Here is a 21,288-nt window from a genome sequence, read left to right as displayed (position 1 = left end):
CAGTTTGTAAAATTTGTCAACAAAGCATTTTCAGTCTGTATATTTAAGTCCTTATAACTGGAATAGATTTAATGTGAAAAATCTGTAAATGACGGTAAAATCTACTACAGTCCAACTCGTCTGTCATTCTTATGCACTGTCTGTACTGCTCGTGTGCTTCTGCAATTAAGTGATAATGGGAAAGCAAGTGGAAACCACAGAGGAAATGAGATGTGTGCTAAAGCTGTGCACACAATTATGGAAGCAGATTGCACTAATTGGCTGATTGTCCAGTGTTTATTAAAGGCTCAGTCAGGTGTGGCTAATAATGGGAGTTAATTAAAATACTTACTTTCACAGTCCTTTGCTTTTAAATCTGGCCTCTGGAATGAAAGTCATATTTAGTATTTCTTTCACCGTCATCAGTGAAAGTGTGTAATGTTGACAGGGATGAGTGTATTATATGAAAAACTAGACATTTAATCAGATAATTATAATATTCTAACATTGTTTGCATTGCTTTCATTTAAATTAAATTCCTACCGGTCCTAGAGGTGGTTTTGGTGACCTCCTGTGGAAAACAATGAAATGATCACTTATTCTATTCTTTGAGCTCATAGCTTTATGTTAACTGAAATAATGTTAGGGTAAGTGATGCTTACTCTCTGGGTATAGGTTTAAGTAGACGTGGAGGACGATTCCTCCCAGGACCTAGAAGAGCAAATACAAAGCAGTTATATGAGTGTATTACTGGGTTCCCTATACAGTATAAATGCTAGTTATGTCAGTATTTTTGAAATTATAAATTAGTCATTCCATCGTAGAAAAGTTATTTGTCACTTGAGAGTGGCGTTCTTTACACCACTGCATCTGACGCTTTTTACTTGGCCTGATCTTGACTAATACGAATGACCTGAACTGCAACCTTTGATCCTGTTTGTGGTGTAATGCCTTTTGTAGCAGTTCAATGGATTAACTTACAGATAGTAAGGATTACAGTGGTACTCCTTAAAAGGTTTGTGCTTCAACTTTGTTGAGTGAAAGTCTAGTATCATATCAGTATTCAAAGGAGCTTGCAAAGAAAAGCGTAACAATGTGGTGTATGTTAACAATGTGGTGTATGCTGTACAGTGCAGCGAGGAATGCCCAGACCTCTACATTGGAGAGACCAAACAGCCACTTCACAAGCGCATGGCATAACATAGAAGAGCCACCTCCACAGGACAAGACTCAGAAGTCCATCTGCATCTTAAGGATAAAGGACACTCTTTCGAGGATGCCAAGGTTCCCATTTTGGACAGAGAGGACAGATGGTTTGAAAGAGGAGTGAAAGAAGCATCTATGTCCACTGTGAGCGACCATCTTTGAACAGAGGCGGTGGTTTACGACACCAACTCTCTGCCATCTATAATCCAGTTTTGAGATCCCTCCCCAGACGCCTGAACGCCCACTCACATCCTGGGCCATCTGACCTCAGGAATTCGCATGATAAGGTGGGGCCAGGTTTCACAATGAGTTCACCTGAAACTCTGGCTGATTGTGAGCCACACCCATTTTCACACCTTGGCTCAGGCAATTAGAGGATCATCAGGGGGTCCTTTTGTCCCTCTGTGGGGGGAAACTCCCACTAGGTTTATATCTGGGACTCTCCACCATTTGACCTTAGAACTGAAGAAGCTTCTCGGATGAGAGGTGAAACGTCTTCAAGCAACTTAAAGAAGTCCAGACGCTTTTCTTTGCAAGCTCCTTTGACTACGATGACCTGGATGACCTTCACAGACATATCATATCAGTATGTTTGTGTCTGTAACTGTACCATGTTTGGGTGTAGCTTTCTACTGAGCTTGCTAGTGTTAGCTTAGCACTCAAGCCACCTGTATATGGAAAGTTCTGGCCCTAAAAACCAACGTGGCAGCAGCCAAAATGCTAAAATAAAAAATTTGTTCATAAAGGTCACAAAGACCTGAAAGCCCACTGATGACACCCAAAGTGTCAAAATTGACAGAATTATTTCCATAGCTAAGAAGCACCCATTATTTACACTATGTAGGCGGTGTAACATTGGAAAATTGTAAATTCAAGAGACACCTTCATTAATGCAAATACAGTGGGTTACAACAAAGTGCTAACCTTTGGCTATACTAAAGAGCAAGAAGGCCAGATCATACTTGCTAGAAAACATCTAAAAGAGCCTGCATGGCACTAAAATCAGTTATTTGGACAGATTAAACTGCGATGAATTCGTATAAGAAAGATCAGAAGAGAAAAGTATGAAGATGGAGAGAAACAGCTGGGATCCAAGCATGCCACATTATTTGTCACACTTGGTGGAGGCAATGTTATGGCATGGTCATGCATGGCTGCCAGTGGAAATGGGTCACTAGTGTTTTTTGATGATGTGACTATAGAAGTAACAGGATGATTGTGATGTGTAGAGGACTGGCTATACTCTCAGATTGAGCCAAATGCTAAAAAACACCTCACAGTGCAAATGGATAATCACCCAGACCATACTGCAAAAGCAACTCAAGAGGTTCTCAAGGCAAAAACTTGGTATATTCTTCGAATGTCAAGTGAGTTGCATGATCCCAACCTAATAAAGCATATATTTCAGTTACTGAAGATAGATCAGAGTGAAAAAATGAACAAATAGGCAACAAATTACAGTGGCAAAGCATCTTAAAGGAATAAACACAGCATTTGGTGATGTTTGTGGTTTCTAGCCTAATGGGAAAATTAAATTAAAGATTTTAATCCAAGTATTGAAATCAATACTTGCATATAAAAAGAGTTTTTCCAAACAATTTTGGATGTTTGAAAAAAATATTTATAAAAATTGCTCTAATTCTTAAATTCTTAGTTAATATATCTTTTTTGTAAAAAACCTTGATTGCACTTTAACATAATTATTGTTTGGTTTAAAATCCATTGCGGTGGTGTACAGAGGCAAAACTACAAAATGTGTTGCTCTGTCCAATAAGTTATATATACCTAACACAGTGTGCATACAGGCAGTTTGTTCGTAATGATACAGAGTGGGGGACCTTATCATAAAAGGGAACACCTAATCTAAAACTCCATCACTTTGATAAGCAGTGAAACACTTCCAAGGTCTTTCAGGTGAACCCTGCCACAGCAACACTACTAGTACATATTACTGGCCTTTCTGAACAAATAGTTCTTTTATTTCATTTCATACTCACTATCGTCTGGATCGCAAACTTCATATTCATCCCCATCAGTTGTCTCCTGGACCTGCATAATAACAACACCAATCCATTGGTATCCTTCTTAATGTCCAGTATCTTTTATGCGCCTTAAAAATTTGTAATCACTTACATGCGTGGGAGATTTCCTCATGTTCACTCTAAAAAAACAAGAAGAAGAAAAAGAAATCTCCAAAACATCACTATACGTCAAATATTAGAATAGAATGTAATGACAAAGTATTGGTCATGCCATAATTTGAGTCTTGGTAGTCGTACCTGGGGCTGGGTTTTGGTGGTAAAGATGATGAGTGTTTTGCTGGGGTTGGACATAATCTAAAAGAAAAATCCAAGGAAATTATTAATAGTTGCAGTCAAAATAATTTCCAAATACTGTTATTTATTTGTTATTTATAACAAGTACTTTATAACAGAGTGCTCAGATAATTTACTCAAGTAAAAGTACCAATATTAAATAAAAGGGGAATTAATGCTCTATATTTAACATCATATTTAGGTACAAGTGTATTAGCCATACACTTAAATTTAGTATAAACAATTCCTTGAAGAGTTAGGCATTAGTGATACATACGCCTGGTTAGTTTTTAGAGTTGCAAAACAGTTTTATGTCTTTGGGGCTTGAAGGGTAGCAAGGTTAGGAACACTGATTTAACATTTAACCACTTGTTATAATATTAAATGCATGTTCTTCAATATATCAAGTCAATAACAAAGTACTGAAAAAGTAAAAGTGTTACAAAAATATGGCAATAAAAAAACTACTATCTAAGAATCTTAATATTACACTTATATACAGTACTTGAGTAAATTTACTTTGTTACATTCCACCACAGATTTGGACGTCTGTCTACATGAATGAATGTAACTCTGGAAAGTATTAAACTAACCTGCTTCCTGGATGAGCTGGAGAATTGTCCTGTGAGGGTAGCATAAAATGCAAACAGTGTTCAGCTTCAAGTATTGAAGTATTCATGTAAAAAATGTGTAATTACATTTTACATAAATGTCCTACCTCTTTGTCAGGAACTTCATAAAAATCTGAAAAATAACCACAGCATCAATTAGGCAGGCAGCAGAACCAAAAAAGCCACCTTTTGGTGCTGGTTTACATCGGCCTCTTCGGCTGCTTTTTAACTATCCTTTGCATTTGCATGCATTTACTAATAACCTGTTAAATACAGGAGTCACGACAGAGCTTCTTTTTTGTTCTTGCCTTTAGGCTGGAAAAGCAGATTGACGCAGTTGCGTGTAGTTTGCACAGAAGGTACCAAATAAAACTGTGAAAAGTGTGACACTTAAGCCAGAAAAAGAATTTACCATTTACCACTGCTCAGCTGCTCATTCGCATTTGCAGACAAACCGAGTTCTTACATGCAAACTATGGGTCACCGCAGCAATCTGCTATCGACTAAATTACTCACAAGGTTTTTTGTGCAGCACTTTCTTTGTAACACTTATCGCATCTTTCCCTTGTGGGGAGTGGTTTTATTAAAACCAATATTGTGGACAACTCTGAAGCAACTACATAATGTGAGATACATGCCTCTATTCAAAGGGAATAGAGATGTGGTTGAGATGTGGTTGGTTCATTACCCTCTAAGATTTTTTAACTTTTCATCTGAATCCTCCCTTAGTTATGCTGCAATACGTGTAGGCTGCTGGGGGATTCCCATGATGCATAGAGAGGTCTGTGCACTGAATCATACTTATTATCTCTGTCTCTCTTCCACAGCATGTCTTTTATCCTGTCTTCCTTCTCTCACCCCATCGGTCGCAGCAGATGGCCCCGCCCCTCCCTGAGCCTGGTTCTGCTGGAGGTTTCTTCCTGTTAAAAGGGAGTTTTTCCTTCCCAGTGTTGCCAAAGTGCTTGTTCACAGGGGGTCATATGATTGTTGGGTTTTTCCTCTGTATATATTATTGTAGGGGCTACCTTACAATATAAAGCACCTTGAGGTAGCTGTTGTTGTGATTTGGCACTGTATAAATAAAACTGAATTGAATTGAACTGAACTGAATCTAGTGCATAGTGAGGCTCTAATTTTAATAAACTTGATAATGTAGTTTACAAAACACATGCAAAACTTATTTACTACTAAAAAAAATGTAGTAAGATAGAATAACAAAGCAGCCTAGCCTCTAATCGCTAACGTTTTGACAAGTGCCCAAACTAATGTTTTTGCAACAAGAGGTACTAGCACACAACATGTTGTCAAGCTGACATTAGCGTTTAGCAGCAGATACTAATCAAGTACAAAATCATTTACACTTTTTGTTGCATCATCGTATGAGTAAAGTCCCATGACAATGAGGTGCACAGTTTGCACCGCTGCAACTTTACAGCTGGGCTTTGTTCATGATGTTAGTAAAGCCTAACTGCTTGCACATGTAAAATGTATTCACTCAGCAAAGAATGTACATTGCACTTGGCGCAAACCGTTTTAACCCATTAATCTTGCTTTGTAGTACAGTGGTCCCTCGGTATAATGTGGTTCACCTTTTGCGGATTCGCTGTTTCGCAGATTTTTTTTGTGTGTAATTTTGTACGTTTTTTCTCTTTTTTTTCTTTTTTCTTTTTTTTTTAACAGCACATTTTATTCTGCGTTCTGATTGGCTGTAGACCATTGTCAGTCAATCTCGTGCCGTGTCTCCTGCACAGTACAGAATGTGTTCAGCTTGTCAAATTTACATAAATCTTAATAAGCTAGCAGTGTGACTCGGAAGTGCAGTACTCTATGTTTGTTTTATCCCCAACAAACAACAATGTTGACGAGACGTTTTGCACCATCAAAGCAACCGTGGGTGCCTTTGGTTTCATTCTATAATACTGGACTTTTTGTTCTACCAAGGTTAGAACTTTGAAAGTGTTTAAACAAGAGAGAAAAGTGTGAAAATGTTCATGCCTGTGTGAGAAAAGTGTATAAAGTGTGTAGTGAGGGGTTTTACAGCCTTAAAACATCTATAATAATTGTAAAAAATAAAGTTGGCTACTTCGCAGATTTCACTGATCGCGAAATACGTTTAGAACGTAACCCCCGTGATAAACGATGGACCACTGCACACCCCTCTGGCCATGTGCTTTACCCACCGGGACTTGGAGTCCGCTGTGGTAACTTGGGAAGGTCTCTTGTAGCTTTGTTCCCACTGTTCACTGCGTATGAGGAAAAGCATAGAAAGGACTGTTATTATTTTTCCTGTAACTATTTGTATTTTATGTTGTTTTCTGGTTTAATTCAAATTCCAGCTGTTATTCAGCATATTGCAAAGCACAGATCTTTTTTTTTCTTCTCTATGTTTGACTTGTAGCTTACTGCTAGGATTCTCTGAAGGTTCTATATAGTTGTCATTGTCCTCTGGATTTATGTAGTCCTCCTAAAAAGCAACAGAGACAACATCCCCACATTCGTTGGAAGATATTTTAAAATATGTAGTGAAATGTAACTGAAATGACACATCAAAGTGGCCTTACTTCATCACTTCCCACGTTTGGGGGTTCAGGGGGTAGCTCTTTGAACTTAGTTGGGCAGAGGGGCTTCTTGGGTGGCCGCTTGGGCGGGCTGTCTGAAAAGGAGAAGCAGAACCAGAAAAAGGGACATCATTTGCATGGAGACAGCTTGGTGTATTGCAACTCAATGTGTGTTTGTCACACTTCTGCAGAAATGTAGGGATGACTGCAAAAGAGTGAGTTTCAAGGCTATAGAAACTTTATAAAAAGAAGTCAACATTGCGTAAATTTTCAAAAGCACCATCAGTGAAACAAACAAAAAAAAAAAGCAAAGAAAAAAAAAGCATGTATGTATAGTCACAAAAAAGGTCAAAGGACTACTGACCGACATACTCGCCCCTTGGGAAGGAACCAGAGGGAGGTGCGGTGAAGACTCTGTGGCTAGGAGGAGGTTCGTAGCTGTCATCATCACGTGGATCCTCATATGTGTCATTGTCCTGGAATAAACACGCTTTTAATAGCAAGCGTATCAGCAAGTGTAAGAATCATTTAAAATGAGCATTTTTCTAACTTACGTAATCAGAATCCGACAGCTGATCGTCGCTTTCCCTGTGGTCATCTGTAAACACAGAGGTTTAAGGCATTTTCGTAACAAAGAGGAAGAAATCAAGATGTGGAAACGCAATCGTTGCTGTTATTAAAGCCAAATTTCTAAAAACAGTAAAACCTGGCAACCAACGAAACTCAGCAGGTGTTAGAGCACAATTTTAGAGTAAAACCTCAAAACTCAGTGTTTCGGTTGTGGAGCCAGTGATGTGTGTCTCCTCACCTCTTGAACTGTAGACTAAAGTCTCTCAGTCGTTTAAAATGATGCAATTTTATCATTCTGTACTTTTACACTTTACTTTTGTGTAAGTTTTATACAATTAAGCAAAGAGGTTATCAAGCCAATATCTGAAAACAGGTGATCTGACTGAGCTGCAGTTTGTTTAATAGTAAATTTGTACCTTCAAGCATGGACACGGAGGCAAAAAAATCAAAGATGTACGTTAAAAAATAATAATCCAGCCTGATGACTTGTAATTCAGATGTAAATGTTTATGTCTAATGTGGTGATAGAGTTCAGGAGATTATTTCATAGAAAGCTAGCAGGTATCGGCAAATCAAAACTGGAGAGTGATAGCAAACTTCTCTTCTTTCAAAATGTCAAATTTGTGTTTCTAGAGTTAAAAATACATATGGCTGTATGTGTACAGATTGATTTCTTTAAAAGTTTCCATTCCTACAGTTGCACAAAGGAGACACGTGGGACAAAGTCTGAAACCCCCACGCTGTACAAAAAATAAAAATCCCGTCCAAGAGCATCAGAAGTCAAAAGAAACTTTGTGAGTCTTAATGAGATGAGTCAGAAACGTCAAAGTTATATATTTTTTTGTAGCAAGTGTCCCATTGATGTCTCTGTACTGGGATAGGAATAACACAAGGAGCCCCGCTCAGGTGAATCTTTGTGCCCTGTACAGACATGTAGATTACAGTGACCTGTAATCTACATGTCTGACTCCTTCAGTGTACTATATGGGCTAATGACTCAGTTCTTACCTCTGTAGTCTCTCGCCGGTACTGTGGGCACCGGTTTGTTTGTCAGCCTGTCTCACACACACACACACACACACACACACACACACACACACACACACACACACACACACACACACACACTGTCATTAGACAACTCGGCAGTGGAACAAAGTGCACTCATTGACCACTTAAACTTAAGCAAATGTGTGTTCACTTCATGAAGGCTGTAAAACCACAAAAGGATGACACGCACAAATGCAGTTAGCAGTCTTTTGCAAACATAAGACACGAGTTGAATAAATGGCCTTTGTGTGTCAGTTTCTATCCTTAGCGTGTTTTGAGGGGACTCATTTCAGGAAAGGAAAGTGAGAGAGATGCCATCTGTTTTAGTTATTTTTGCTTTGCGTCTCTTTTTCCAACGGTTGTGAAAGAGGAATCGACGTTCTCCACTGGTGCATGTACACAAACCGCATGGACTTTTTTTTTCTTTTGCTTTTAGATCACCAGGCTTTTCTTTTCTTTGACTGTAGCAGGACAGATAAATTGATCAACTGTGTAACTTTCCCATGCAGAAAATCAAAGCTTTCATTCTAAGAAACTGACCTTTTTAGTTTATTCAGGAAGCTGCCATCATTTTTCTTGATATCTTGAACGATCTTCTGAAGCTGCCTGGAACGCAAACATAAGGTTTCATACAGAAGTCATAAATAAATGCAGTTGTACATGCACATGTAATTTGTCTTGTTTCTCAGCTTTAAAAAGTACTTTCCAAAGAAGCATTCACATAAGTTCCTCATTTCACTTTTCCAGACAGAGTTTAGAGGCATTTTGCTGAATACAATGAATACAAGTCTATATGGACATTTTTGTAGTTTTACAGTGTTTTGTAATGAATTGCAGAACATATTACCAAGCAGAACATAAAAAAGATACATAAAAAAAAAATCATAGCTTTGTTTTTCTTTTTTTTGTTGCTAATTATACTCCTTGTACATTTGAAACAAACTAAAAATTGGCTTAAAGCAACAACGCTCACGCGAAATTTACAACAAAACCCATCTTCTTACCGGATCTTTGCTGTGGCAGGAGCAGCCAGTTTACCTAACGTATCCATGTTCATGTTTGATCCAAAAGTTTACATTTTTCGGGCCACATTCCTGTCATGCGGTAAAGGTCGACTGCCGAATTTTTCGCAGAATTGTAAATGAACCCTGCCTTTGTTTAGTCACGTCCTTCTCACACAGGGGAGGGAATTTGCTCGAGCCACCTCTGTCAGACAAATCACTTCTCTTTTCCACTCCCCTTCACACACACACACACACACACACACACACACACACACACACACACACACACACACACTCTCAAAAATAGGTTTCAGTGGCCATACTTTCAGCAGCCCTCTTACATCACATCTACCTTGACTCACTTCAATTCCACCCTTCCAAACACTGATATTTTACCAACTGTAGATAACTTCATATATAGGAAATTTCTAGAGAATGACTTCGAGTTATCGGTATGTTATACAACAGATTGAAAGGTGACTTGGAACTTGCCACAATTACACGTACAACTCTGCTAACTTCCTCTAACAGAGTGTTTTATTATTTAACACTCTGTTTCAACTAATATATCTTTGTTAATGCATGTCTAACTTATGCTTTTAGCCTTAAAAATGATCTGTTGTTAAGGTCATTATGTCATGGAAAGTACCATGTTGTAACCCTGTTCTATAAAGAAGAAGGAAAAATAACAAGTATGCTGCCTCTCATGTTAGCCTGGAAGGAAGTTGATTTACTACAGCATGTATGCGATCATCATGGGAATTTCTTTTCTCGGTTTTTGTTTTGCTAAAAAAACGTCTACTCTGCCTTTAATCATAGTCAGAGGAAGATGTAATATGAGGAAGTTGTGCATGGTAAGAAGTAAAGAGACAACTTTGGACTTTTAAGGTAATATCTAAACAGATCTCGCAATGAGAACAGAAGTCAGCATACTGTATGAGGACAGTCATACCATAAGCCCCAAAGAAGCCAAGAAAATATCTGACATCATCATTACACCACCACCTCTCGCCTGAACAAGGCAGGACGGATCCATGACCTAACCATCTGAATGCACACCTTGCTTGGTACGATTTGTTAATTAAGTTACAGTTACCTTCCTATCAGCTCAAATCTCTGACCTCTGGCATTGAGTTGTTGAGTTTTCACCAAGAGAACGGCCTGTCACACAGTTTCTTGCTTTTGGACCATTCTCTGTAAACCCTGGAGATGGTTGTGTGGGAAGATCGCAGTTGAGCAGCAGTTTCTCAAATAGTCAGACCCTCCTGATCTCACAGCAACAACCACAGAAACACTCAAATAACATTTCTTCCCCATTTGAATACACTAGCTGAACTTCAGCAGGATATCTTGAATACCTAAATGCTTTGAGTTGCTGCCATGCGATTGGCTGTTTCAACATTTGTGGTAGCACGCAGTTGTACCAGTGAGTGTATAAAAATACATGCGAACACAGTATGAGATATTCAGTCTGTCACTTCACCTTTGTCACTTTTTTCTTTCTATATACGGAAGCGTGTGTCCATTTCATGTTACATAACATGTGAAAGTGTTGCAAAAAGTGGCTTTTCAGATTGGATTTCGTGTGCTCTGAATCATACTGTGCATAGTGTGGACCTACAAACTGCACGGTGCTGCTTTTTTCAAAGTAACTTTATGGTTTGACAAGTGAATGAGTGATGGGATAAAAGAAAATAAAAGACCAAGTATGGAAGTTCAGGGCTTCCAGTTTTACATTTGAATTTGTAGTTGCTATTTTTTTTACCAATTTTATTGGTAAATAAAATATTTACAGTGTGCAAATATCTGGAGACACTCTTCATTTTTTTATAGTTTGCAAGGAAAGAAGTGCACCCATTTATGGAAACAAGTGCAAACATATGGAAACACAGTATATAGGGCAAAGCAGTTTGAACAATTCTAATCGGTAATTGGTATGACCACCTTTATTTAAGAAAAAAAAGAAGAAGCAGGAACTCTCTTAAGAAAACTTGCATGTCATTCTTTTAAGTAGTCTTCAAGAGTAGTTCTCCACGTGTCTTGAAGGACATTCAAAGCTCTTCTTTGGCTGCTTCTTGTTTCGTTCTCTGTCGAGATGATCCCACACTGTTTCAATAATGTTGAGGTCCGGGCTCTGGGGAGGCCAATCCATGACTCATAGTGTGTTTTCTAACCCAGTGATGCATCAGTGTTGGTGGACACACTGTACACTCACACAGAAATAAGCCAAGTTTTCTTTCTAGCTAATAAGTCTTTGTGAATCACCTTCTTGGTGCAAAAATACTATTTTAACCCTGTCAAACTGCGTTATTTTTGGCATTTCTTGGTATATTTCACTAAACAAATGGGAAGAAATTGTCTATTTTTGTTGCTAATGTCTAAAGAATATCTACAGATGCAGATTTAAAGTGGTTATTTGGTAAGATGTGTTTTTTTTCAGCTAATGACTTTTGTACATGCTGTTAAAATGATGAGATAAATATTTTTACATTTCACTCTAAGATTTAAGTACAATATGTTGTATTTATGTTACAATATTTGAATTTTCCACGCAAGGAAAGTTTCACTTAGATTTTAATAATGCACAATTTTCAAGAAACACGTAATAATTAATTTAATTTTTTATTTTCTAGTTTAATTTTTTTTCACAGAGCATGCCGGTTGAAACAAGTAATTGTAGCTTAATGGTGTCTGTTTATATCACACACACGGGAATACATTAACGGGTACATACCATACAAACAAGAACACACATGCAGCCACATGTGCAGGTGCAGTCAGACACCCTAACTTCCCCAAACACATCTGTGCATGTACACAGATCCAGCGGAAACCAGCTGTACGCGAGCACACACACAAATATTGTAATTTCATTTCTGCTCCTTCTCTTATTTACACATGAATACAAGCAGATCTGGGGCAGTCACACTTTATCACTTGGAGTCTACTGCTTCTATAGGTCAGTCTTCTAATGTCTAATTTCGGTTGGCCTGGGTAACCTTGGTTTCCTGTACTTACTTACAAGAGGGGCAACCAGTGTGGTTTTCTGCTAATGTAGCCCATCTGCAATAAGGTCTGATGTGCTCTGCGATCAGACACGCACTCCTGCACACTTTGTAATGAGTGGTTATATTGTTGCTGTTACCTTCCTTAATACAAATTTTATTTGTCGCATACACAGTACAACATTTATTGAACATGTAGTGAAATGCTTGTGTCCGAGCTGCAGACGTAGCCGCGCCATTCCAGGGCTTTTAGCATGGAGCTCTAGCCAGGACCCTTACTGGATACCGGGAGGGAACCGAACTTGTGTGGGAGTCACAAACAGAGATGGGCAGTAATCTGTAATCTGATTACTTTTTTTAAGTAACGAGTAAAGTAAGGGATTACTATTGCAAAAAAGGTATTTAGATTACCGTTACTTTCCCGTAAGCACACTGCGTTACTGCGTTACTGCGTTACTACGTTACTAAAACCAGGATTCTTTTGTGAGTGTCTCATGACAATGACGTAAGCGAGTGCGACGTTCGTGGCAACAGCTGTGTGCAGATCAAGAATGGATAATATATCGAGTGTGGGAGAGAGTATGATAAATTTTGAGGTTATTATATCATCTTATGCCATGTTATACCCCTAATTAAAGATTGTGAAATTATTATGTAGTTTTAGTTTGCATTATTCTCCTGACTTAGAAAAAGGGGATAACTATTACATTTATTAAACTGATTTGTGTTACATTAGACTGCTGATTTATTGTGAATGAGTGATATTGTTTTATGATGTATGATACAGCTGCATTATAAGAAATACTGTTTTCAGAGAATCATGGCCTTATTTGTCTGATTAGAAAGGAACAGAACATACTGCACAGGAAGCCAAGGTCATAACTTAGGCTCACTGAGAGAGAAAGAATGTGGATGTTTAGGTTTTATGACGCTGGAGGGGGGCTGAAGCTATAAGAATGTGAGAAATGGTCATACACCTCGAGATCTGCTGTTACCCTCATCGGCACATCTCCCATCCGGATGTATTGCGCAAAAGTGTTGTATGGAATAATGAGAATTGTATGGAATAAAATGACTGTTGATTGAGCATTTATACACCGTTCTTCCTTCAGCCCAAAGATCAAAGAATTGGGAGGATTCAACACCATGCAGTGTTTAAAGCATGGAAGTACTGACCTTACTTTGAGTTTGATTCGTAAAAAGTGCCAAAAACATTAGCGTCCGCTGCTCACTGCGTGGGAAGAAAACGTCTTTTTACAGCGGAAAAACCCCTTAACTTCCGAGCAAGCACCGAGTGCGTTACCACGGAATGGTAAATTCACAAACTCGCGGATTCTTCCACTGACCGCTGCGGCAAACCTGCACCAGGGCAAACCTCCGCCTGCCCCAATCCTGCTACAGGTGAAAATAGAGCAACAGAACCACTATATAAAAAATATAATTTTTTGCTTGATGCATAAAGTTAAAAGATTAAAACTAATAAAACAAATTTTAAAAAGAGACTTTTCCATTTGATTACATTTTATATGATAGATTAGGCAGAAAGTAGAATTGGGCTGAAAGATCTATTGCTTTATCACCTATTCAGGTTGTAAATTATGTTTAGTAACTAATTAGTAATTAGTAACTAATTACTTTCAAAAATAAGTAATCAGTAAAGTGATTACTTTTTTGGGGAAGTAATCATTATTAGTTACTGATTACTTTTTTCAAGTAACTTGACCAACACTGGTCACAAACCTAGCCTTTAGCTGCACCTGTCCTCCAGGTGCCGAGGTTATGAAGCTCAAACTCATAACCTCGGCAACAGCACAGTGTTCTGTCATATAAGTACCGCGCGCTAACCGATTGCGGCACTGGAGCTTCCTGTCAGCTGAAAGCAGTCAGACCATTCTCCTCTGACCTCTGATCTCAAGAAGAGCTTTTCACTCAGAGAACATTCACTCACTGGATATTTTCTCTTTTTAAGAGAAAAAAAATGCTTATGGTTTGCAGTTTGGCACCAGCATCCATGATGCTGCCCATGCAATCAGCTAATGAGATATTAGAGTTAATGAGCAGTCGAACAGGCGTACCTAATGAAATGGCCAGCTAGTGTTGTTGTGAAATGTTTTGTAGCTCTGGACAGAGAGATCAGTCAGCCTGTGGTTTGTTTTGTCAAACTGCAGCAGCAACAATAAAAAGAAATGAGAGAAAAGGAGAACTGAAGGACGGAGACGGGGGGAGAGAAAAGGAGGATATGATTGAGGGGTGTGATGACAGAGGTACGAGGGTGTTACTTACGGCTGGTGGATGAGACTAAACTTGCTCAAGTCACTTTCACTCAGGTTCTGAAAGAACATCAGAGAAATCAACTGTTAAAAAAATGTGACAGGATGGGAGGAAAATAAAAGACTACAGAGTGATTCCTTTCAGCAGAGATGATACGGCGAGGATGTCACCTTTACTGGAGCAGAAGAGACATGAATGCATTACCTCTTTAGGAACAAAAGATGGCAGCATCTCACTTAGGGCCTTTTTTGGAGGCACATGTGCTCAAACTTCGCTGTAGCTCAAAAAAGGGCACAGTTTAGCCACATTCAGACACGAACCTAAAAGTGCTGTTGGTAACATACTCCAGTAATTTCACAGGAAAGCTGTGGGCTGAGCGTCTTGCTTATGAGCCCAAATATCTACTAACACCGGAGTAACATATTTTTTTTATTAACAGAGTGCTTTTATAAGAATTAATTCTAAACTAAAAGCTGATAGAAAATAATTTTGAAATCAACATTAAATGAACGTTGGCTGTTTTGTTTGTTGTCGCCCTTCAGGTTTGGCTCGCTCGTCTTAATACAAACAAATCCCAACCATATTATCATATTACCCAATTTTCTAAATGATCTCACATTAAAAAAAAAGTTTAGCCGACTGCGCTTGTATTAGGGTTTTTTTTTTGTCGTATTCATAATGTCTGTGTTGCAGTAAGGCGTTTGTGATTTGTAAATGAAAGGAAAATGATTACCATAAAATATGCAACAAATTCCGCTAAATTATGTATTCCCCTCTTCATTCATAATTCATTGCTCCAGGTCGTTACTTGCTCTGTCTCTCTTCCGTTTTAAATTTGCTGTAATGTAATGAGGATCCACGGCCACAAATGTTTGGGAAAAGTTGGGAATTTTAGTTTGCGAGACGTCACGTGACCCGACGGAGGCGTGTCATAACAGGCTGTAATATAAAGCGTCTGAATTTAACGTAAGAATGATGTATAATTGGTCCTTTATTCAATAAGTATGATGTGAAACCTGTGTAATGATATGCTGTTAAGCTGATTAAACAGTAGCTGTTTATTTATAAGAGAAATCAAACAGGGAGGGGAGTTAGTAATTCAGCTCACACTACCTTGATGTGTGTGTTTCGGTTGAACAAAAAGCCGCATTACCTCTAGGAATAAGCCCATAGCATAGCTGAAGCACTTTAAGACTGAGATTGGGATTTAATCATCTGTAAATTTAAAAGTGAGATCGCTTAATATGAAAGACTGTGCCTCCTTCAAAGCACTGATCCTTGCCCTCGCAGATACACACTTGATCATCACGCAGTCTTACAGGAAGAAGAAAAAAACATCTGTATAAAATCAGACTTAGCCTTTTGACACCGAATGAAATATCAAATAGTCTGCCCCAGTGGATACTCAGGCACAGCTCACACAGTGAATTATTTATAGGAGTGTCTGTGCTTGTTCAAATGAGACACAACAGCTCTACAAGGTGCATCCGTTCCCTTTTTTCCAGTAGGCCCAGAGTCCACGTTTTATCATTTTAAAAATGCTCATGGTCACACTGCAATGCTTTACATGCTTTTAGATCTTCCGTCAGGCCTGTTAGTAAATGTGAATGGGGCATTTTTCCTTTTCACAGTCTTCTTGTAAACCATTTTTTCATTGTCATGATGTGACATTTTTAACCTTGACGATACTGATAGTAGCATTAGCAAGATAAAGGCTATATCTGAAATTACTTCCCTGTGCAGTCATTCATGCGTATGTAATAAACCAAAGTGAGATTTTAGCTTTCATTTGTAGAAGTAGTTTATTTTTAAACAGGGACAAGTATGTCACATGAACCAGGCAGCACACAATAGCATTTATAGTCTAACCTAGTTTGTAATGGCCCTCAAAATCAATACCATTCATAATCTATATAATAAATACACACATTTAAGAGGTGGAAGGGAGCTAAAACTGCTAAAAAGGTGGAGAGCATGTTTAAAGCAAACAAGCCAAGCAGGCCTGGCAAAAACCAACCCTAGGGTGGGTTTTTTCTTGTAAGATAAATGAGAAAATTTTCCAACTGTTATTTAAAAGTGACTCAAAACTATTGATGGTAATAAACACATTAAAATCACAGAATATCCCACTGGAAAGTCTACATTGCGTCAGTGTGAAATCTCGGTTTCACCCTAAACCAGGTGCACAGACGACCACTATTCTTGTTTCTGTTCATGAGTGGTTTGCTGTCGGAGTGGCAAACAGCAAGGGCAAGGGTCTGACGCACCGAACATTTGTTAATACTTCTCGTTGAAACGAGTTTCATTTCACGATAGAGAGAACAGCTTCGCAGCTACACGGCCACAAAATTACCCCTCGGTTCTTTCACGGCAGCTGCACAAGGTCTCATGACTGTCATTAGGTGAGAGACTTTCCACATGTTCACAAATCTACACTGGATGTCGACAAGCTAATTCTGGTTTAAGGTGTTTTTCCTGCTTTGTGGCTCTGTTATCCATTACGAGGCAGCTGTGTCAAAATTCAAATTAGATTCAGTGAGACTAAAGAATTACTGCTTATTACGCTGAGGATATATTATTGCAGAGTGCCGCTGTAGATTTTTAAGGCCAACGGCAAAACAGAAATATATACTGCTGGCCCGTATACAAGTCACTTTATTAGGTACACCCTACAGCTGCTCTTTAACAGGTGGAACTGGGAGCATCGCATTACGGACACGAAGCTGTGATACTATCATGTAAGTATGGATTAAAATCTCTGAGGTATGTTTCCAGCACAAGACACTTCTGAATGCAAAAAGCAGTCCAACCCTGCACCTAATAAAGTGGCAACTATATGCAGATGTGCTATATGTGCTCCATAGGAAGCATCTGCAATGGAAGCATATGTGGGTTTTTTTTCGAGGGGCCTTTGTTTGTAATGTCAATGTGATACACCGAAGCTGAAAGTGGCTTCCCCACATAGCCGCCACACACAGGCGGCATTACAGAGATGGAAGCTGACAGTTCTTTTGATCTTCTGCTTCCACATATCGCTTTTAACCTGTCTACCTGTGTGAGCGAATGTGGCATCAAAAAGACAGAGATTACCTTTATCTGCGCTGCGCTGACTGTCTGTCATTCCGCTCCGTACTGTATTATACAGCCATCCACCGCTCATACGGAATAAAACTGTTTTTCTTTTCCCACCTTTCATTCTTACCGCTAAATCGTGACCACGCGTTGTGGGTGCAATGTGAATAAGATGCATTCGAGGCAGGAGCTGACGATGACGTTTCCATATGAAAGTAGTTCAGATCTGTGTTGCATGCTTACACTTTTTAAAAAAAATGGATTTTATGACCTTTGCTCCAGCCACTGTACATCACATGAATATGTAAAATAAGCCAAAGGCAATGCTCAGCAGAAGCATGGTCGCTGGATGACATTCAGATACCAAAGTGCAGGCCCTGCTCTGCTTCTGGACACACGCTGAGCTCCTGATGAGTCAAAAATAACTTACTACAAATGTTTCTTCTTCTTTGCTGGATTTTAAAAACCTGTAGAAGAGGCAAATAATGTCTTTAAAAATTCTCCGTTTATTAATAATTAGTTGTTTCAGTGATGTCGCTGGAGCGTCAACAACACTGCAGTTGTTGTCAAATGTGATTTTAGGTCAACACAGGCAAACACAACCCCTTCAAACAATACAAAAACGTATATTCGCATATTTTCGGAAGCACACTGATGATTCAACCACTGAATCTTTAAAAAAGGTTGCTCTTGTAAAATAAAGGAAGTGACATTACACTGCCAGGGGCAATTTCAGGATGTTTGTCAAAAATAGAAGAGGAACTGGATAGTTGCAATGAGCAGCGTCACTCGTAGTAGAGAAAGTAAAGAGCACCATCTGCTGGATTTCGTCAACTGAAAATCCAAACAAAACCTTTCTCAAAGACACAAATGTCTTTACAGTAATGACTTTTTTCAGATATTTTCCAAATATATGTATCTATGAAGCTATTCAGTCAAACACAGACAACTTTATACACTTTCTGTAAGCATGCTCATAAACACCAGTGAACATGTAGTGCCATAACTCTTCTGTAACGTTCCAGATCTGAAAAGTGAAGCTTCTGCATTCTTTATCATTACCATTAGGGGGCGACCTTCCTGGTTGTTTGACAAAGACTGGTTGTCTATAGGAAAAGGATTCCACTAATAACTTCAGAAAACAGTTTCTTGACTGGGCTGTAGTATAAGTTGTGAGTTAGAAATCTTCTCTGTCTGGTTGTTTTGTAAATTATGGTTACTTGTAGAGCCACTAATGCTTCAGGATCCACCTTGTGATTGACAAGAGTGCTCAGATTTTTCAGTCAAGGCCCTTGCTTATCACACCCCACTTCACTGTGACAGCCAACATGCTTAAAGCCTTCACAAACTAGCAGGTGTCCATATTTTATATACAGTCAAAACAGCCTAAAATCAGCTTGCTAATATATTCTAGTAGCAATGCTAACAAGATGATACTGATGGGAGCATTTGATTGGAGGGACAACCAGGAGGTAATCAAACCACAAATATCTGTACTGTAGAACTTAAAATAGCGAATTATATAACATGAAGTATTATATACAGTCTATGATTTGTGCAAATTGCTTGCATATGCTACACAATAGTTAAAAATGCCAACCTGCTTGTGGAGCAAAGTATAAAGTCAAGAGCAAAACAAAACACAGAATATTTGCTGCAAATTTTATGCCCGTGAACCCAGTTGTTGTTGAGCCACTTTGCTCTGAACCACAAATGTCGACCTCCTCTTGCGGCACTGGAGAAAAAGTTAGAGGTTTACAAAAGTCAGCGTGATTCAGCCTCTGAGGACACCGAACAGCAGAAGGAAATTTCATCCAAAAGTGATCCATCGAGAAGCTGGTTGGGGATTTTATTTATAGATCAAATTCCTTTGCTGCAGTAAAAATACTGGCTAAAAAAAAGCTTAAAAGTTTGACTGGGGAATGTCTGTCAGACACCGCAACCTTGAAGCTAGTTAAACTAAAAAGCTGGGCAGCCACTCAATAAAAGCATGGGTTTACTTAAGCGTGCACTGGCTGGATCCATAGCTAAGGAGATCTATCAATCGATACACATACTGCATGTATATGTATATTTCAGATTGGTGATGTTAACGTGCACATCAAAGCCTCTGCTCTGAAGTATTAATCAATTTGACTGATAAAATCCGCATCTTTTTTTTTTGAACTATGCACTTCAGTGATGCAATATCCCACCTAAAGTAGAGTTAGCTCAGGGTCATTGAATAATGAATAGGCGACTAGGCCGCTGCTCTAATTTAGAGCGTGGCAAGAAGTGTGCATAAGCGTCCACTTAAAAGATGCATATGAATGAAAGCTTCTTCAGGCTTGGCAGTGTGTGGGAGGTTTTTACTGAAGTATTATAAAGATCCCCCAAAACACCAAATATTAGGGAGTTATAAACCCTCACTTCAGTTATTTGCTGCATAAAATCCTCTTTAAACAGCGTTCCCCCTCATGACTGAAGCAGATTTAGAGATACTTACTTAAGTAAGTGGGGATTACAGCTTTATTAGCCATGAGACTCATTTCACACTCCTTACTCTCTCCCGAACAGGGGCACTCAGCTGCGCTCAGTTTGGCAGCCTGCTTCTCGGTAGCTATGAGAAAGGCCTCAGAGATTGTACGCAAGGCGTGGATGATGGAGACAGAGCAGCGAGGGTGAAACCAAGGCAGAAGTTACAACAGATACACAGACTTCCACATTAGCAGGGCCACAGTTTACACAAAGAGCAAGTGTGGGAAGTAATGCAACCGGCTTTTGTCATGTTTCGTATCCTGTGAACTCTCCTGTTTTTCAACTTGAAACGTGCTTTTAGATTCATAGTAAAAGTGTGTTCGTCAAGCAGTGACATTTTAACAAGAAAACAATAAAAAAAATGTCTGCCAGAGTAACAGAGAGTGAGAGTGTTACAAATAAACCAACCTCAACTGAATTTTTTTTTTGTGTGTGTGTGTTTTCTAGCAAAATGGCATAAACAGCTCGAGGAAATGTAATTATTCTGCTGCTGTTAATGTCATAATCACAATAATAACAACTGCTCGCCAGGATTTGACCATTTTAATTAGAATAACAAACTGAACACAACCACAACCCTGATATGATCCTGGGTGGATTCGTAGATTATGTAACTGTGTGGGAGAAAGAGCCATTTCTGGATTATTCAGGTACAAATGAGGAAAGACTCACCAGAAATCTCTGTCCATTAATTTTCAGTCTGTTTACGGTGACGGCGCATTCTTGCATATTATTCTGAGGAGAGTAAACATATCCATTCACTATTTTTAAATGACTAATTACACACACTTATTGAATCAAACAAACATTTAACTTCCAGTCATCTAATGTCCTGGTCTTACTTTAACACTTTAGCCGCTTATGTGCATTAACATTAACATTATACGTGACCCTCAGAATGAACTGGTGAATATTTAAAGTGCGACAAAACACAAGCATCTCTCCCATTTCCAGTGGACTCACCTTATACAGTAAGAAGGCTACTTTTGCCTGGTCCCACCCCTCGCACTCCTCTCTGGACGGCAGGTTCATTTCTGTCTCTACAGGGAACCTCTGAGTACGAGTGTGCTTTTGGAAGTACAGTAATAGACTGACCCGTCACGCACCGCGGCTCTAGCGCAGCTTCAGCA

General features: G+C 38.9%; 1 protein-coding gene across 2 annotated transcripts in view; it reads right to left on the bottom strand.

Moving 5' to 3' along the window:
• Positions 1 to 21,288, bottom strand: part of blnk (B cell linker) — a 25,076-nt gene extending 3,788 nt beyond the window's left edge. The window contains exons 1-18 of one of the 2 annotated variants that reach the window (XM_086258398.1): positions 21,122 to 21,288; positions 20,831 to 20,893; positions 14,582 to 14,628; positions 8,830 to 8,895; positions 8,248 to 8,294; positions 7,224 to 7,267; positions 7,034 to 7,145; positions 6,673 to 6,764; positions 6,515 to 6,575; positions 6,292 to 6,354; positions 4,219 to 4,244; positions 4,094 to 4,122; positions 3,465 to 3,521; positions 3,319 to 3,346; positions 3,183 to 3,234; positions 642 to 690; positions 523 to 550; positions 332 to 362 (exon numbers count right to left, since the gene is read on the bottom strand). In XM_086258398.1, the coding sequence (XP_086114524.1) occupies positions 332 to 362; positions 523 to 550; positions 642 to 690; positions 3,183 to 3,234; positions 3,319 to 3,346; positions 3,465 to 3,521; positions 4,094 to 4,122; positions 4,219 to 4,244; positions 6,292 to 6,354; positions 6,515 to 6,575; positions 6,673 to 6,764; positions 7,034 to 7,145; positions 7,224 to 7,267; positions 8,248 to 8,294; positions 8,830 to 8,895; positions 14,582 to 14,628; positions 20,831 to 20,893; positions 21,122 to 21,190 (964 nt within the window). In that variant the 5' untranslated portion in view covers positions 21,191 to 21,288. Of the gene's footprint in view, positions 1 to 331; positions 363 to 522; positions 551 to 641; positions 691 to 3,182; positions 3,235 to 3,318; positions 3,347 to 3,464; positions 3,522 to 4,093; positions 4,123 to 4,218; positions 4,245 to 6,291; positions 6,355 to 6,514; positions 6,576 to 6,672; positions 6,765 to 7,033; positions 7,146 to 7,223; positions 7,268 to 8,247; positions 8,295 to 8,829; positions 8,896 to 9,293; positions 9,430 to 14,581; positions 14,629 to 20,830; positions 20,894 to 21,121 lie in introns of those variants that run through there. The other variant, XM_086258400.1, reaches the window with a different exon arrangement.

This window comes from Aulonocara sp. 'chitande type north' Nkhata Bay, linkage group LG13 (genome assembly GCF_057382095.1).
Source record: "Aulonocara sp. 'chitande type north' Nkhata Bay isolate Kocher_YH1m ecotype deep benthic linkage group LG13, A_spYH_male_GT1.1, whole genome shotgun sequence".
Lineage (NCBI taxonomy): Eukaryota > Metazoa > Chordata > Actinopteri > Cichliformes > Cichlidae > Aulonocara > Aulonocara sp. 'chitande type north' Nkhata Bay.
Note: the sequence above shows the minus strand (reverse complement) of the source record. Positions and strands in the feature narration are given on the sequence as shown.